The sequence below is a fragment of the Balaenoptera musculus genome, chromosome 18 (assembly GCF_009873245.2).
Source record: "Balaenoptera musculus isolate JJ_BM4_2016_0621 chromosome 18, mBalMus1.pri.v3, whole genome shotgun sequence".
NCBI classification, from domain to species: domain Eukaryota; kingdom Metazoa; phylum Chordata; class Mammalia; order Artiodactyla; family Balaenopteridae; genus Balaenoptera; species Balaenoptera musculus.
This window is the reverse complement of record NC_045802.1, coordinates 16,874,020-16,893,330: the sequence shown is the minus strand read 5'-3', so window position 1 is coordinate 16,893,330 and position 19,311 is coordinate 16,874,020. Positions and strand designations below refer to the sequence as shown.

General features: G+C 43.2%; 1 protein-coding gene and 1 long non-coding RNA gene across 3 annotated transcripts in view; one reads left to right on the top strand and one right to left on the bottom strand.

The window, feature by feature from the left end:
* FAM124A (family with sequence similarity 124 member A) overlaps positions 1 to 19,311 on the top strand; it is a 114,179-nt gene that overhangs the window by 24,491 nt on the left and 70,377 nt on the right. For both annotated transcript variants that reach the window (XM_036831794.1, XM_036831795.1), the window contains exon 3: positions 1,921 to 2,654. In XM_036831794.1, coding sequence (XP_036687689.1) covers positions 1,921 to 2,654 — 734 coding nt within the window. The remainder of the gene's footprint in view (positions 1 to 1,920; positions 2,655 to 19,311) is intronic.
* Positions 9,807 to 19,311, bottom strand: part of LOC118884263 — a 124,310-nt gene continuing 114,805 nt past the window's right edge. Inside the window, exon 7 of the long non-coding RNA XR_005017244.1 lies at positions 9,807 to 10,386. This is a non-coding gene — a long non-coding RNA (uncharacterized LOC118884263). The remainder of the gene's footprint in view (positions 10,387 to 19,311) is intronic.

The window sequence follows — 19,311 nt, the reverse complement described above, 5'->3', positions numbered from 1 at the left end:
CTTGTAGCGTAAAAGGCACAGCCTACTGAGCGGGGGTCTAGTGTTTAATGATGCAAGACTCTTCTTTTACAACAGCCAGGCAGCAAGCCTTTATTTCATCTGCTGTTCAACCAAAGGAACATCTATCTGGACGTGTGGTCTTGTTGCAAATCAGGACCTTCCAGTCCTATACTGGAAATTCAAGGGACTATCAGCGGTAATAGTGTCTATAGTAAATGTTTATGTCATGGTGACTTTAGAATCTCCCCTCCACTTAAGATGCTACTCTATCATATTTCCTATAGACTTACATCAGATTGAATTTTAATCTTTATGTCGGTGTTTCCTGCTAAGTCATGAAGTTCTCTTTTGTGGCTTATGGCTGCTGCCTGTGGCTCTGCAGGTCATACACTGTACAACTCTAAGGGGACACTAGTCACGCCAGAGTCTATGTAAATGGACTCCCCCGTAGTCATGGTGCCAGCTTCCTTGTCTCCCAGTGCCTGGTACATATTGATTGCTCAAGAAATGTGTGGGTGAATGAGTGAAGGAGAAAGAAGGCAACAAGAAACTGAGCTAACTGTCCCCAAGTGAGATATTTAACAGTCAGGGTTCGAATGAAAATTCAGACAGGTTTTGCTCCAGCAAAATGAAGACCATGTTATCATAGGTGCCTGTGATGAAATGTACCTGTAAACCCACTTGGAATGTCTTGTTTAACTACAAAAAAATCACCTTTCCTCCTGCAAACTGATCAAGGTGATGGCTCCTAAAAGCACATCATGCTTCTCAAACGTTACCGACCCCATCATCGCCCTATGCCTGATACCCTAGCAGACATCGTGAGGCATGTGTGTGGAGACAGGTCTAGATTCTAGATGAATCTTGCCCTCCAAGTCACAATAGACTTAAAGTTTCCTTGATTTCCCTTGGATGGTCATACAACTTAAATAAATGCAAGAGGAGCCATCATGAACAAGAACAAGACTTTTATCAGGTTACTTGATGAAATACGCTGAATATTTTTAAAGTAGAAATATGCCAATGTGACTGGCAAACTGTTCACCCCATGGGGGAAGGTTGCCAAGGTAAATGGTCACCTTCACACTTGCAATTCGCTATTCTGCCAGAGGACACGGGGAGGGGAAGTGACCCAATCAGGACGTGTGGGCTTCTGGGTGGACGTGGCCTGAGGAGGGGCCCAAAAGGCAGCAGGACACGGGCAGTGATGTCTGACCATGCGTCACCCCACCCCTAACCACAGCCCCTGGAAGCTCTGACAGCAACCACACGGTGCTCGCCCCCCTCCCCGCTGGGTCGTTCTTCCCTGCGTCTCGAGCAGCAAGATGGTCACCACCCGGCCACCCTACCATCAGGACACAGTTGGCAGGATGCCTCACCAGCCAGGGCTTGATGTGTCAATTAGAGTAAGTGCCTGGTGAAGAAAGGATTCCATAAATGTTAAATGAATGGACAAACCGATGAATAAACCAATGAAATAAGCAAACCAAAGAAGTGAATGATATAGGGACCATTCGTGGGGGAAGGCACTGCAGTTACCTGAGGAAATTCTCAATGGTGTTCACTTAGTGCTACAGCATCTTCCCTAATGGCCCTGTTATCCCTTCCAAACCCACGGAGACTTGACTCTGTGCTGTTCAATAGAAAATACACTCAACCTGATGAAGCACCGCACCAAGGTTGTCCTGACAGCGCCCAGCTTGGGAACCAGTGTGAGTAATAGTTCTTGAGTCTGGGGCTGCTAGGGTGCTGCAACAGTAGTATTTGCACATGAACTTGGGATCAGAATTTCAAAACATTCAAGGAGTCCGTTCAGTTAAAATTTAGCTTCTCTTCCTGCCCGAGGCCTTGCGTGTTATCACGGGACCCCTCAATGAAATAGTCACCCTTTGTTTCTTGGGTTTTGTTTTGTGCTGCTAGGTGAGCTCTCCGCGGAGGAAGCGCAGGACCCTTTCTTGGTCAGCATCCACATAATCGCAGACCCAGGGGAATCCCGACCCCTGCAGGAGGCCATCGACAAGGTCTTGGCTTGGATCCACCCAGACCTCCAGCTGTTCAGGGTCTCTGAAAGGAGGGCGTCCCGGCGGCGGAGGAAGGCCCCCAAGGTGGCGCAGCCAGCCCTGGCGGTGGTCCTCTTCCTGCAGGAGGAGTACGGCGAGGAGCAGATCCTGCAGCTGCACCGCACGCTGCAGCGGCCGCCCTGGCGCCATCACCACACGGAGCGCGTGCCTAGCAGGTTTCTGCCCTACCTGCCCTGCAGCCAGGAGTTCTTCACTCTGGCCCCTGGGACACCGCTGTGGGCCATCCGGCCTGTGCACTACGGCAAGGAAATCGTGCGCTTCACCATCTACTGTCGCCATGACAACTACGCCGACATCCTCAAGTTCTACGAGCTGATACTCAGGCGGAGCCCCAGCCAGAGGAAAACGGACTTCTGCATCTTCCCCATTTTCTCCAGTCTGGATGTGGACATCCAGTTCTCCCTGAAGAGACTGCCCTGTGACCAGACCCCGGTCCCCACTGATTCCTCCGTGCTGGAGTTCCGAGTCAAGGACATTGGCGAGCTGGTGCCTCTCTTGCCCAACCCCTGCAGGCCCATCAGTGAGGGACGCTGGCAGACGGAGGACCACGATGGGAACAAGATCCTTCTGCAGGTACCCTGGGGGAAGTCTGTCTGTCTGTGTCTATCTCCACTTGGGGAGAACAGAGAAACAAGTGAATTGGTTCTGTCAGAAACCCTGGTTAGTATCTGTTACAGAACAATGAGTTAAGAAAAAAGAGAGATCAGTGACCCTCTGTCTGGCTCGTAGACCAAGTCAAGGTGTCCATACTCTAATTAAACAGTTTTCACTTAGCTGCCGTGGCCATGTGCCCCAGGCAAGCAACGGCCGGTTCCTCTAGCGCCTCTTCACCCACCTGTTTGAGCGTCCACTAAATGCTTGTGGCTCCCGGGGATTTAGAATGAGCTGATATCCCAGGGAATTTGGTATTAAAGATTCCTTAATCTGCTCCCTCACAAGTAGGGAGTTTTTACCATTGAATTCTTCACTTCCACAAAGGAACTTCAGGAAAACCCATCTATGACAATTGTAAAATATGTTGACGTTCAGTAGAGAAGATACCTGTTTTCTTCGTCGCTCTGGTGCCTCCCCCCCCACCACTTCTACCCTTCCACCCTTCTGCTACTGGGCAATAGGTGGTTCAAATTCAGTGATCAATGGAAATGACTTTCTTGGTGTTTTAAAGGAGTATGTGATGCCTTTGGAGCTTCTTTCATTCAGCTTAGGAAGGGGGAGTGAATACATGGAAGGAAGTGGATGCAGTAGACTGTTCTGTTGCTTCCGTGGTTAATGTCTTGGCTCAATTACTGGACCCATTTCTCCTCCCATCCTTCCAGCGATCGTCCCAAACTCTTTAGACGTCATTAGTTATACTCTAGAATTCAAAGTTCAGCATACAGATTTAAGAAGGTCCTATACCTACCCTACCTGATAAATGCTTTCAAGACCCAGGCTTTCTAGAATTAACAGGTAAATCCGTTCCAGGCATATAGGATTTTGCCTTTCTGAAACACCTCTGCCTCTGGTGTCTCAGTTTTCACATACGGCTACCTGAGAGGAGAAAGTTGATAGCAAGTTCAGGGACATTGTCTTGAAAGGTGCTGATTGTATTTACTTGAATCACAGGTAAAGTTTCATAGTTTTTGTTGGTTTGGGCATTAAACATCAGAACTATAATCCACATATTGCAAAATGAAGTGAGAATTTGGCACATGACAGACACCTGGCTCAAAGTACAGCCAGGCCACATGGCTCAAGTCAAAAAGGTCACCTTGAGATATTTACGATTTAGAGGAACTAGATAATTTTCTGATTTCCCTTTGAACTATGCAAATAAGAAATAATATTGCTTTATTATTCACTGAACTAAATGCTAGCTAGCATTTGTTTTATTTTTTAATTTTTATTTTATATTGGAGTATAGTTGATTTACAGTGTTGTGTTAGTTGCAGGTGTACAGCAAAGTGATTCAGTTATACATATATATATTCTTTTTCAGATTATTTTCCCATATAGGTTATTACAGAGTATTGAGTAGAGTTCCCTGTGCTATACAATAGGTTCTTGTTGATTATCTATTTTATGTATAGCAGTGTGTATATGTTAATCCCAACCTCCTAATTTATCCCTCCCACCCACCCACCTTTCCCCTTTGGTAACCGTAAGTTTGTTTTCAAAGTCTGTGAGTCTGTGTCTGTTTTGTAAATAAGTTCATTTGTGTCATTTTTTTTAGATTCCACATATAAGTGATATCATATGATATTTGTCTTTCTCTGACTTACTTCACTTAGTATGATAATCTCTAGATCCATCCATGTTGCTGCAAATGGCATTATTTCATTCTTTTCTGTGTCTGAGTAATATTCCATTGTATATATGTGCCATATCTTCTTTACCCATTCCTCTGTCCACGGACACTTAGGTTGCTTCCATGTCTTGGCTATTGTAAATGGTGCTGCAATGAACATTGGAGTGCAAGTATCTTTTCAAATTATGGTTTTCTCAGGGTATATACCCCAGAGTGGGATTGCTGGATCATATAGTAGCTCTGTTTTTAGTTTTTTAAGGAACTTCCATACTGTTCTCCATAGTGGTTGTACCAATTTACATTCCCACCAACAGTGTAGGAGGGTTCCCTTTTCTCCACACCTTCTCCAGCATTTATTGTATGTTAGACTTTTTGATGATGGCCATTCTGACCGGTGTGAGGTGATACCTCATTGTAGTTTGATTTGCATTTCTCTAATAATTAGCGATGCTGAGCATCTTTTCATGTGCTTTTTGGCCATCTGTACGTCTTCTTTGGAAAAATGTCTATTTAGATCTCCTGCCCATTTTTTGATTGGGTTGTTTGTTTTTTTGATATTGAGCTACATGAGCTGTTTGTATATTTTGGAGATTAATCCCCTGTTGGTCACACTGTTTGCAAATATTTTCTCCCATTCTGTGGGTTGTCTTTTCATTTTGTTTATGGTAGTTTTTTTTGTGCAGAAGCTTTTGAGTTTTTATTAGGTCCCATTTGTTTATTTTTGTTTTCATTTTCATTACTCTAGGAGGTGGATCCAAAAAGATATTGCTACAATTTATGTCAAAGAGTGTTCTGCCTATGTTTTCCTCGAAGGGTTTTATAGTATCCGGTCTTACATTTAGGTTTTTAATCCATTTTGAGGGTTATTTTTGTTTATGGTGTTAGAGAGTGTTCTAATTTCATTCTTTTACATGTGGCTGTCCAGTTTTCCCAGCACCACTTATTGAAGAGACTGTCTTTTCTCCACTGTATATTCTTGACTCCTTTGTCATAGATTAATTGACCATAGGTGCATGGGTTTATTTCTGGGTTTTCTATCCTGTTCCATTGATCTATAAATCTGTCTTTGTGCCAGTACCATACTGTTTTGATTACTGTAGCTTCATAGTATAGTCTGAAGTCAGGGAGCCTGATTCCTCCAGCTCCCTTTTTCTTTCTTAAGATTGCTTTGGCTATTCAGGGTCTTTTGTGTTTCCATACAAATTTTAAGATTTTGTTGTTCTAGATCTGCAAAAAAAATTCCATTGGTAATTTGATAGGGATTGTGTTGAATCTGTAAATTACCTTGGGTAGTATAGTCATTTTGACGATATTCATTCTTCCAATCCAAGAACATGGTATATCTTTCCATCTGTTTGTGTCATCTTCGATTTCTTTCATCAGCATCTTATACTTTTTGGAGTACAGATCTTTTGCCTCCTTAGATAGGTTTATTCCTAGGTATTTTATTCTTTTTGATGCCATGGTAAATGGGATTGTTCCCTTAATTTCTCTTTCTGATATTTTGTTGTTAGTGTACAGAAATGCAACAGATTTCTGTATATTAATTTTGTATCCTGTAACTTCACCAGATTCATTGATGAGCACTAGTAGTTTTCTGGTAGCATCTTTTCTGTGTATAGTATCATGTCATCTGGAAACAGTGACAGTTCTACTTCTTTCTTCAAACCCAAAAGTTTGGGTTCCTTTTATTTCTTCTCTGATGGCCATGGCTAGGACTTCCAAACCTATGTTGAATAAAAGTGGCAAGAGTGGATATCCTTGTCTTGTTCCTGATCTTAGAGGAAATGTTTTCAGCTTTTCACCATTGAGAATGATGTTTGCTGTGGATTTGTCATATATGGCCTTTATTATGTTGAGGTAGGTTCCCTCTGTGTCCACTTTCTATAAAGTTTTTACCATAAATGGGTGTTGAATTTTGTCAAAAGGTTTTTCTGCATCTATTGAGATGATCATATGGTTTTTATTCATCAGTTTGTTGATGTGGTGTATCACACTGATCAATTTGTGGATATTGAAAAATCCTTGCATCCCTGGGGTAAATCCCACTTGATCATGGTGTATGATCCTTTTATTTTATTGTTGGATTAGGTTTGCTAGTATTTTGTTGAGGATTTTTGCGTCTATGTTCATCAGTAATATTGGCCGATAATTTTCTTTTTTTGTGTGGTATCTTTGTCTGGTTTTGGTATCAGGGTGATGGTGGCCTCATAGAATGAGTTTGGGAGTGTTCCTTCCTCTGCAGCTTTTTGGAAGAGTTTCAGAAGGATAGGTGTTAACTCTTCTCTAAATGTTTGATAGAATTCATCTGTGAAGCCATCTGGTCCTGGACTTTTGTTTGTTGAGAGTTTTTTGGGTTTTTTTTTAACATCTTTGTTGGAGTATAATTGCTTTACAATGGTGTGTTAGTTTCTGCTGTTGAGAGTTTTTTAATCACAGTTTCAATTTCAGTACTTGTGATTGGCCTGTTCATATTTTCTATTCCTGGTTCAGTCTTGGGAGATGGTACCTTTCTAAGAATTTGTCCATTTTTCTAGGTTGTCCATTTTATTGGCATATAGTTGCTTGTAGTTATCTCTTATGATCTTTTGTATTTCTGTGGTGTCAGTTTTATAATCCCTTTTGAAATGTGAGAAAAGTTTTCTTCTGTGTTTGAAGACTGCCAGTTTTTTATGCAAAACAATGCAGTTGTGTAAGTAAAAATTAATGAAAGGATTTTGTTTATACTAAAAGATCAAAATGAATGTGATTGTTTCTGAGGGACTTTTTCCTTTTTGCAGTATTTAGAATATTTTTTGCTCTCTCAATCCCTGTAACAATGTAAATGAAAGAATAAAGTAGGAAAGCTTGGCCTGAACTCCACTCAAAGGAATCATTGAAAGAATATTTCAAAGAAAAGCCACAGATTTAAATGGCTGTACAATCTGTATGGGTGCAGGCTTTTGAATTTAGAGCATCCAAGAGAGAAAAGAGTAAGAGAAAAAGATTTGTATCATGGGGTCTCAGGAATTTGGGCCTTTGTTCAAAATAGTAATATGCCAAAGAGCTAAATTAATGTGGGCAGAAATGACTAATAGTCCCCTCACAGTTCTTGATTATGGCTGTTTGAACAGGTTACTATTTACTGCATCACTGCAGAAAGCAGTCCTCTGCTCTAGCATGAGAGATACGCCTGCCCACCTCTTTAAATTACTTTTAAAAGTAAAAATTTATACTTCATTCTTTAGCAAAACTAAGATATTTTGGTCGTGGAGGGAGGGACACAGTTGAGAGAACGCCTTTTTTTTTTTTTTTTTTTTTTTTTTTTTTTTTACATTCTCCTTAGCAGTGTGTTTCCCATGTTTCATTTTCAACTTACATGCTTTTGTTCCATTGGGTGCAGTTATACGTTGAAGGCAATCTTGGTTGGGTAGTTTCTAGTTGCTTTCTTAAAATATAGATTGCATTTCAGTTCTTCATCCTGCCCCATCGAGTTAACATTCCGTATTTCAGAGACCTCCTCCAGCCATTTAATTCCTCTGGAGGAGAAAAGCTGAGAGGTTTGTTTCTGGGAGCTACCCAGCCTCTTATAAGAATTTGGAAATGTTTTTAACTAAGATCTGATTAGATGGAAGGAAAGCCTTCTACCTCCTCAAACTCACCTCTCCTTTCTTGGCATTGCCTGATTCAGGGGAAAAAGGCAGAGAGGAGGTGGGTGGGGAGTTGCCAGCATCAGATGTTGCCCAAGATCCCTCTAGAAAATGCATCTTAGAAATTTGCATTAATGCTTGATGATCGAAACTACAGCTTTCTATAGCCAAGATCTGTGTTACACGAACTAGAAGTAAACTGACACTGTACTTTGAACATAATAAGTTCTCTTTATACATTTCTCTTTACTTTTTATTGAAGAATAATATAAATGATATACACAAGGAAAAGTGCACATCACAAATATATGCTCAGTGAATTTTCACAAATTGAACATTTGCATAAGCAACACCCAGATGAAGAAACAGAACATAGAAACAGAAGAGAAGTCTTCTCTTCCCCCATTCCTGGGACTCCCTTCCCTTAAATGAACATATTAATTACTCTGTATTTCACAAAAGTGGGGGGAAGGAGTACCTGGTCAGAAAAGTTGGGAACGTGGCTGTGTTATCTGGGAGTGTTTTTGTATTTATAGGTAGCTCCCACTTTTTTTTATAAAAAGACTTAGGTTGGCTGACAAAGATATAGATCATACAAGAAAGATTAATAAAAATAATTAGATACCAAAGGGACTTGAAGTAGAGGAAAAATAATAATAGGAAAGTAAGGTAAGCCAAGTATGACATCCGAAGTGCATGTCATTTCCTATCTGAGTGCTGTGCTGTTTAACTGGTAGCCACTAGCCACATGTGGCCATTTAAATTTAACATTTAAGTGAATTAAAATAAAAAATTCAGTTCCTCAGTCTCACTAGAACATTTCAAGTCCTCAGTAGCTCCACGTGGCTGGTGGCTACCATACTGGTTAGCACACATACAGAACATTTCCATCATTGCAGAAAGTTCTGTTGGACAGCATTCTTCCAGAAATAGGCCCCAATTTTGATTTTGAGTTCTCCAGCAGCAAAAACAGAATGGAAAGTGATACAATTTAGAATCCATGAGGCAAAAATAAACTATGCTTCAGAGGCACAACTATTCCAGGTTCTGCGTCCTGGAAGCAGCGTTGCTCCCACCTTCTCATGTCCAGTGAGGTGTCGGCAGCCCGCCCTCAACTGTGCCCTAGAACAGCTGCATCGAGGCCTCGCAAGGCTTTCTTACACGGAGGGCAGGGTGCCCAGCCAAGTGTCGTGCAGCAAAGCCACTGCACAAAGGGAGGCTGGGCAAAACAAGGTGGTCCCTGCCTGCAGCTTCTGGGGCCTTGGCTGAATCCCAGAGGGAGGGATACACCTTCAGAGAATCTCCCCAAATGTGTTTCTCTCAGCTAAGCTTTTGGTAGATCGCGAGGGACAGTGGGCTTGGCTTGTTTCTTTCCAGCCGAGTCCCTGGAGTACACCTGTGCCACGTAGCTGGTAAAGGATGGAGTCATATGTCTTGCGACTCAGCCAAGCTGGGTTGTATGTTGATGTCTTCTTTTTTTTTTTGTTTAATAAATTTATTTTATTTATTTATTTATTTTTGGCTGCATTGGGTCTTTGTTGCTGCTCACGGGCTTTCTCTAGTTGCGGCGAGCGGGGGCTACTCTTCGTTGTGGTGCGCGGGCTTCTCATTGCAGTGGCTTCTCTTGTTGTAGAGCGCGGGCTCTAGGCACGCAGGCTTCAGTAGTTGTGGCTCACGGGCTCTAGAGCACAGGTTCAGTAGCTGTGGTGCACGGGCTTAGTTGCTCCGCGGCATGTGGTATCTTCCTGGACCAGGGCTCGAACCCATGTCCCCTGCATTGGCAGGCGGATTCTTAACCACTGCGCCACCAGGGAAGCCCTGTTGATATCTCCTTAGGGAGCTCTAAGGAGCCTGACAAGGACACAGGCCTCAATGATAGGGCACCGCCTCCCTTGGAGGTCTTCCACAGGAGTGCCATGGGCAAGGCCAAACTCCTTAAGAAGTGATTTGGGGTCCATCCAAACACAGAGAAGCACAGTTGAGGACCCAAAGGTCAGTTTCACAAAGAGAATGCAGCTGCAATTTTAGGCTGGAAAAATGTGGAAAGCAGGTCACTCCATGTCTTTGAAGAGGTGAGGTAATTTAACAATGATGTCTAAGCCTTTGGAAGACTTCTTCCATAGAGGGTGGTCACCAGCTGTCCTTCGCATCCTCATAAGGCAGAACAGGGAACTGGCTTAAACAAAAGGTTTTAAGTAGCATTTAAAAGACAAGAAATCCTGACACGCAAAATTGTTACCAGTTGAAAGGGCTGCCAGGTTCAGTCTCGAGGACTGTCTTCACTGGAGAGCTTTTAAGATTTCATTCACACCAGCTCGTTTACTTGTCTTCTTCACCCAGCGAGGAGATTGTCTAGACAGTCAGTCCCGGAATCCTGGGGCCATCAGCGCTGTGAGGACAGGGAGACGGGTGCTAATGAGGATGCAATTGAGGGACTGAGTGGGCTTCAGAGACTTTTAAAAAATTTTTAATTGTGGTAAAATACACATAATGATAAAATTTACTGTCTTAACCATTTAAAAATGTATGGTTCAGCAGTGTTAACTACACTCATCACATCATAGTGCAACCGTCACCACCGTCCATCTCCAGAACTCTTTTCATCCTGCAAAACTGGAACTCTGTCCCCATTAAACAATAACTCCTCATACCCCCTCCCTCCGGCCCCTGGCAACCACCATTCTACCTTCTGTCTCTATGAGCTTGACTGCTCTAGGAATCTCATATAAGTGTGATCATACAGTATTTGTCTTTTCGTGACTGGCTTATTTCACTTAGCATCATGTCCTCAAGGTTCATCCAAGTTGTAGCCTGTGTCAGATTTCCTTCCTTTTTAAATCTGAATAATATTCTGTTATGAACGTGCCACATTTTGTTTAGCCATTCACCCGTTGATGGACAGGTGAGGCACTTCCATCTTTGGGCTGTTGTGAATAATGCTGCTGTGAACATGGGTGTGCAAATACCTCTTTGGGTCCCTGCTTTTACTTCTTCTGGGTTTGTACCCAGAGGTGCAATTGCTGGGTCACATGGTAAGTGTATGTTTAATTTTTTGAGGAGAGGAACTACCATACTGTTTTCTGTAGTGGCTGTGCCATTTTACGTTTCCACCAGCAACGTATGAGGATGGGACATGTTTTTTAAGAAAGCAGAGAGAGGCTTGCTCTTTGTTTGCGGGGTACGGTACACCATATTCTGCACTAGGCGATAAAGAGGGTGATGGTTGGAAAGAATTGAGCAAATGCTGAAGTGAGGCATTGACGCTTCACCCGACACACTCCAGATCTAGACTCTACAGCAGAAATTCTTAACGTGCTGTCCTTGGATCCCAAGCACAACTTGTATGCATGTGTTCATGTGCATCATCATAAAAGGTACATCATATCATGTCTCTCAAAATTAACTCTCCAAAGGGTTCCCATTCTCTGGCAGCCCTTCTAGATGTTCACCAAGGCCCAAGGCTTTCCATCAGCGGCTCACCTCTCTGGCTTTATCTCGCACTTCTCTCCCTCCTGCTCCCTCTGTGCCTTCCACGTTGGCCTGCTTTCTCTTCCTCAGACGCAGCAAACTCATTCCTGCCTCAGAACCTTTGCACCTACTGCCTGGAATGATCTCCTCCAGGATCTCCACATGGTTGGTTCCTTCTCATCAGTCAGGTTTCAGAGATGCCTTCCCTGCCCACCCCACCTGAAGTAGCTCCCAGATAGCCTCCTGACCAGTTACCTTACTTCTCCACTGGACAGCTAGAAGGTCCTTCTAGAACATAAGCCAGATCATGTGACTCCTGTGCTCAGAACCCCCAGGGGCTACCTGTCCCATCTCTCGTGCAGTATAAAGCAGTTTCCTCGCAGTGGTAGGTTGCCTCCCTGCTCTGCTCTTCTCCCATCACTCTGTCCCAGCCACCCTGGCCTCACCCTTGACCCTTCAGAACATCCTGTGTCTGCTCTGTCCCTCTGCCCACCATCCAGCTGGCCACGTGGCTGTTCCTTCTCCCCCACCTCGTCAGGTCTCTGCTCCGTGTCCCCTCCCTAGCGAGGCCTTCCCCGGCCGCAGCGGGAAGAGCACCTCCCTCTCCTGTTCCCGCACACACGGACATGCCAGCAGCCGTGCCCCTGCCCTGCTTGCCTTTTCCCCATGGCACCATGCCCTTTAACCGACTGCATGTTGACCGAATGGAGGCTTGCCCGTCCCTCCCACCAGAACCTGAGCACCTGGAGGGCAGGGACTTCCCCTGGTTTGCCCACCGTTGGGTCCCTAGTGCCTCTAACGGTGTCTGGCACACATTAGACACTCAGTGTTGAACGAATTTTTTTTAAAAAAGGAGACAGAAGGGGAGAGAGGTGGGGACTTGGGGCTGTTCCGGGCAGGCCCACGGAGGCGGGTTGAGCAGGGGGAGAGCCCTGGCTGGTGGTGAGAAACAGGGAGAGGAAGAGTGACCAGGGCCCGGAGGAGGCGCCCGTGGGAGGACTCCTTGGGCCACAGTGCCTGCTGGCTGATGGCAAGGGGGACTCCGGTGCTAAACGCAGGGCAGGGGGCAAAGAGGATGAGCGGGTGGCCTCCCCCCACCCCTCACGTCAGGCTGGGGGCCCCAGAGAGAGCAGTGGCCATGCTGACAGGGGCCCTTCTCCCGCTGAGCCTCTCTGCTCCCAGGAGAGGTGGGAGAGTAAGGGGTGGCTCAGCCAGCATCTCTGGGAAGGCCAGACGACACACGCGACAGTGTAACACTGTCCCCCCTGCAGGCTGGGCACCTCTGCTTCTAGCTGCCAGAAACGGACACAGACCGTCTCCAGTTGGTCAGCTTCTTGTCTGGGGAGGAGCTTATGCAGGGAAGAGTTTACCCAAGAAATAATAATGGTGTGATAGTGAATATTGATTGCTTGCTTAGGAGCTGCCACACTGTAGGCTAAGTGCACTCTAATACCTTCCTTACTGAACCCTCTCAGCGCGTCTACCAGCCGGGGACCACTCGTACCCCCATCCTGCAGACGCACACCCGGAGATGTAGATCAGTAACTGCCATGCCCAGGATTACCAACAGCAAATGGTGAGACTGGGAGCGAAACTGGCGACATTTGACTCAGGAACCCATGCTGGCTGTGCTGTTCCCTATTTTTTTTAAATAAATTTATTTATTTATTTATTTATTGGCTGCGTTGGGTCTTCGTTGCTGCGCGCGGGCTTTCTCTAGTTGCGGCGAGCGGGGGCTACTCTTCGTTGCGGTGCGCGGGCTTCTCATTGCAGTGGCTTCTCTTGTTGCGGAGCACGGGCTCTAGGCGAGCCAGCTTCAGTAGTTGTGACACGCAGTCTCAGTAGTTGTGACACGCAGTCTCAGTAGTTGTGACACGCAGGCTCAGTAGTCGTGGCTTGTGGGCTCTAGAGCGCAGGCTCAGTAGTTGTGGCGCACGGGTTTAGTTGCTCTGTGGCATGTGGGATCTTCCTGGACCAGGGCTCGAACCTGTGTCCCCTGCATTGGCAGGTGGATTCCTAATCACTGTGCCACCAGGGAAGTCCCACATGCTCTTCCCTATTCTTTTCCGAGGAACACGGCCGGGACCTGGGCGTTCCCTCTGCCGGCACCTCTCAAGCTTCAGCAGACCTGAAAATCACAGATCCCTGGGCTCCACCTCCAGAAACTCGGATCTAGGAGGTCCAGGGTGGGGCCCGAGATCCTGCATTTCTAACCAGCTCCCAGGTGCTGAGGCCTGTAGCATCCTCTCTACATGTGCACTGGGCTCAGGATATTCTAAGCAGGACTACCCAGTTGTCAATTCATGTTTGATAAGCACTGCCTGGGGCACATTCCCTTTTTAAAAATTATTATAACCGTACCTAGTAGCAGGCTCAGGACAGAACATCAAGAGTACAAGTCACAATATTGTGATGATCATTCGCAATTTAAACTACATGCATTGAATCGTTGTTGCACACCTGAAACGAATATAATGCTATATGTCAATTATATCTCAATTAAAAGAAAAAAAAGAGTACAAGTCACAAGAGGTGTCCCTAAGATGAGCTCAGAGCTTCCTGAAACTGTTTGTATCCTGTTCCCAGCCCCAAGCCCCAAGTGCAATGCCCAGCAGCTACTCAGTACACGTTAGCTTGTCCCTCCTCCCCCTTGGTCTCTGGCGTTCTCAGGGCAGGTGCAGTGACCCGAGGGGCGGGGCATGCACACGTGCAGGCAGGGAGGGGTTTGAATGAATGGGAGGCCACTGGGCACGCCAGCTTGCTACACCCGCCCTGGGGTTTTGGCTCCCAGTCCAGACTCTGAAGAAAATTGCTGTTTTCAGTCAGCTGCGTTGCCTGCACTGGGTTGTTTTATCTGTGCAGATTGCCCAGGCTGGCTGAAAGTCACCCCTAGAAAATAATTTCCCGGAGCATCGTCTGAGTTTGCTGTTCCCGCAGAATGTGTAAGTGACATCATAGCTCTTTCAGGCCTGGAAGGAAGAGTAATTTGCTTTTAGGTTAAAAAAGGAAGTGAACTATGATTATAGACCTTGGCAGGACTGGGAATCAGATCTTTGAGGCAGAGGAAGGAAAATGAAGAATTTTAGTCAGTGTTTTCTCCTCTCAATCTTAGAGCAGCTTTCCCCTGTGGCCTGCCTGTCTCACTTGTCTCACTTAGCTTATTTAGTTTGGTCTGGCCAGGGCTCTGCTTCCAAAGGGGTTTGGTTTGGTGGTGGACCTGGAAGAAAGGGCTGCTGTTTCTGCGTGTAGCAAGCGACTACCAGCAGGTAGGGCCGGTCCCCTGCAGGCCGACCGCGTGGTGCCTGTAGGTAAACTGCAACGGAAGGGGACGGTCCAGCACTTTGCGGAGCTGGTCAAGTCAGCAAACACTTTGAATATCTCCTCTCAGTCAGACATGGTACTGGAGATGGACGAAGATGAACAATAGAGCCCTGTGCTCCAAGTTCATGACTGATCCCAGAACATTCCACGGAGTGTGACGTGCAAGCTGTGGTACAGCAAAGTGGGGTGCAGAGGGTGTGCTCCGGAGGGGCGCCTCCCTCCAGGGCTGGGAAAACAGGAAGACCATAGCAGAAGCCTTCTGGAAGCCAGCAGTTAGGAGTTGGGTCTCTAGATCCCACCGATCAAGACCACATCCTATTCGGACAGCTCTGAGTGGTTGGCTGAACCTTCAAACACTGGGCCAAAAAACCATTTTAATTTCCACTGAATTTTCCTCTTGTGTTAATATATTTTTTGTTAGCTTCCAATTAGGCATCCTTTTTTATTGACGTATGGTTGATATACAGTATTATATAAATTACAGGTGTACAATATAGTGATTCACAATTTTGAAAGGTTATATACTTCATTTATACTTATAAAATATTGGCTATATTTTCTGTGTTGTACAGTATATCCTTGTAGCCTATTTTATACCTAATAGTTTATACCTCTTAATTCCCTACCCCTATGTTGCCCCTCCCCACTTCCTTCTCCCCACTGGTAACCACCAGTCTATTCTCTATATCTGTGAGTCTGCTTCTTTTTTGTTATATTCACTACTTTGTTTTATTTTTTAGATTCCACATGTAAGTGATATCATATAGTGCCTTTCTGTTTCTATTTCACTTAGCATAATGCCCTCCAAGTTCATCCATGTTGCTGCAAATGGCAAAATTTCTTTCTCTTTTATGGCTGAGTAGTAGTCCATTGTATATATATACTGCATCTTGTTTATCCATTTATCTGTTGATGGACACTTAGGTTGCTTTCATATCTTGGCAATTGTGAATAATTCTGCTATGAACATTGGGGTGCATATCTTTTCAAATTAGTGTTTCTGGGTTTTTTGGATATATACCAGGAGTGGAATTGCTGGGTCATATGGTAGTTCTATTATTAGTTTTTTAGTTTGATGTTTTCATTTTTAAAGTTGTTATTATATTTTTATTAGAAAGTAATCAAACCAAATTACCCAAAATATTTTTGGAAATTAGAGATTTTTTAAAAATATTACTCTTCTTACCACCATAACAGAGCATCTTTTGTTCCATTGGTCTATGCATGTGTTTTTATGGCAGTACCATACTGTTTTGATTACTATAGCTTTATAATACAGCTTGAAATCAAGAAGTGTGATGACTCCAGATTTGTTTTTCTTTCTCAGGATTGCTTTGGGTATTCTGGGTCTTTTGTGGTCCCAGATAAATTTTAGAATTTTTTTTCCATTTCTATAAAAAAAAAAAACGCTGTTGGAATCTTAATAGGGATTGGATTGAATCTATAGATGTCTTTGGGTAGTATGAACATTTTAACAATATTAGTTCTTCCAATCCCTGAACATGGGATACCTTTCCATTCATCTGTGCCTCCTTCAGTTTCTTTCATCAGTGTCTTGCAGTTTTCAGTGTACAGAACTTTCACCTCTTTGGTTAAATTTATTACTGAGTATTGTTTTTATTACTGAGTATTGTATTGTTTTTGATGCTATTGTAAATGAGATTGTTTTCTTTATTTCCTTTTCAGATAATTTATTGTTAGGATACAGAAGAGCTACTGATGTTTTGTATGTTACTTTTGTATCCTGCAACTTTAATGAATTCACTGGTTAGCTCTAATAGTTTTCCGGTGACGTTTTTATGACTTTTTATATATAAAATCATGTCATCTGCAAATAGAGACCATTTTACGCCTTCCTTTCCAATGCTGATGGCTTTTATCTTTTTCTTGCCTGATTGCTTTGGCTAAGACTCCTGTACTGTGTTGAATTGGAGTGGTGAGAGAGGGAAGCATGGTCCTGTTTCCAATCTTAGAAGAAAAGTTTTCAACCTTTCACCAGTATGATGTTAGCTGTGGCGTGTTATATACGGCCTTTGTTATGTTGAGGTATGTTCCCTCTATACCTAATTTGTTAAGAATTTTTAACATGAACTGATGTTGAATTTTGTCAAATTCTTTTTCTGCATCTATTGAGATTATCATTTGATATTTCTTTCATTCTATTAATGTGATGTATCATATTGATTAACTTCCATGCATTGAACCATCCTTGCATCCTGGACAAATCTCACTTAATCATAGTGAATGATCCTTTTAATGTGCTGCTGAATTTGGTTTGCTAGTGTTTTTTTTTTTTATTGGAGTATAATTGCTTTACAATGTTGTCTTAGTTTCTGTACAGTGAAGTGAGTCAGCTATATGTATACCTATATCCCCTGCCTTGGACCTCCCTCCCACCCCACCCCCATCCCATCCATCTAGGTTGTCACAGAGCACTGACCTGAGCTTCCTGTGCTGTATAACATGTTCCCCCAGCTATCTGTTTTACACATGGTAGTGTATATATGTCAATCCTCATCTCCCGATTTGTCCCACCCTCCCCTTCCCCCTCTGTGTACACATGTTGGTTCTCTACGTCTGTGTCTCTATTCCTGCCCTGCAAATAGGTTCATCTGTACCATTTTTCTGGATTCCACATATATGCATTAATATACGATATTTGTTTTTCTCTTTCTGGCTTACTTCACTCTGTATGAGTGACTCTAGGTCCATCCACATCGCTACAGATGACCCAATTTCATTCCTTTTCATGGCTGAGTAATAGTCCATTGTATATATGTACCACATCTTCTTTATCCATTCATCTGTCATTGGACATTTAGGTTGTTTCCATGTCCTGGCTACTGTAAATAGTATTGCAATGAATATTGGGGTACATGTGTCCTTTTGAATTATGGTTTTCTCAGTATATATGTCCAGTAGTAGGATTGCTGGGTCATATGGTAGTTCTATTTTTAGTTTTTTAAGGAACCTCCATTCTGTTTTCCATAGTGGCTGCACCAATTTACATTCCCGCCCATGGTATAGGAGGGTTCCCCTTTCTCCACACCCTCTCTAGCATTTATTATTTGTAGACTTTTTGATGATGGTTATTCGGACTGGTATGAGGTGATACCTCAATGTAGTTTTGATTACATTTCTCTAATAATTAGTGATGTTGAGCATCTTTTCATGTGCCTCTTGGCCATCTGTATGTCTTCTTTGGAGAAATGTCTATTTAGGTCTTCTGCCCATTTCTAAATTGGGTTGTTTGCTTTTTTGATATTGAGCTCCATGAGCTGTTTGTATATTTTGGAGATTAATCTTTGTCCGTTGCTTCCTTTGCAAATATTTTCTCCCATTCCAAGGGTTATCTTCATCTTGTTTATGGTTTCCTTTGTTGTACAAAAGCTCTTAAGTTTCATTAGGTCACTTTGTTTATTTTTGTCTTTATTTTCATTACTCTAGGAGGTGGGTCAAAAAAGATCTTGCTGTGGTTTATGTCAAAGAGTGTTTTTCCTATGTTTTCCTCTAAGAGGTTTATAGTGTCCGGACTTACATTTAGGTCTTTAATCCATTTTGAGTTTATTTTTGTGTATGGTGTTAGGTAGTGTTCTAATTTCATTCTCTAACATGTAGCTGTCCAGTTTACCTAGCACCACTTATTGAAGAGGCTGTCTTTTCTCCATTGTATGTTCTTACCTCTTTTGTCATAAATTAGGTGACCATATGTGCATGGGTTTATCTCTGGGCTTTCTATCCTCTTCCATTGACCTATATTTCTGTTTTTGTGCAAGTACCATTCTGTTTTGATGACTATAGCTTTGTAGTATAGTCTGAAGTCAGGGAGCCTGATTCCTTCAGCTCCGTTTTTCTATCTCAAGATTGCTTTGGCTATTCTGTGTCTTTTGTGTTTTCATACAACTTGTAAAATTTTTGTTCTAATTCTGTGAAAAATGCCATTGGTAATTTGATAGGGATTGCATTGAATCTGTAGATTGCTTTGGGTAGTATAGTCATTCTCACAATAGTGATTCTTCCAATCCAAGAACATAGTATATCTCTCCATCTGTTGGTGTCATCTTTGATTTCTTTCATCAGTGTCTTATAGTTTTGTGAGTACAGGTCTTTTACCTCCTTAGGTAGGTTTATTCCTAGGTGTTTTATTCTTTTTGTTGTGATGGTAAATGGGATTGTTTCCTTAATTTCTCTTTCTGATTCTTTGTTGTTAGTATATAGGAATGCAAGAGATTTCTGTGTATTAATTTTGTATCCTGTGACCTTACCAAATTCATTGATTAGCTCTAGTAGTTTTCTGGTAGCATCTTTAGGATTCTCTATGTATAGTATCATGTCATCTGCAAACAGTGACAGTTTTACTTCTTTTCCAATTTGGATTCCTTTTATTTCTTTTTCTTCTCTGACTGCCGTGGCTAGGACTTTCAAAACTATGTTGAATAAGAATGGCGAGAGTGGACATCCTTGTCTTGTTCCGTTCTTAGTGGAAATGCTTTCGGTTTTTCACCATTGAGAATGATGTTTGCTG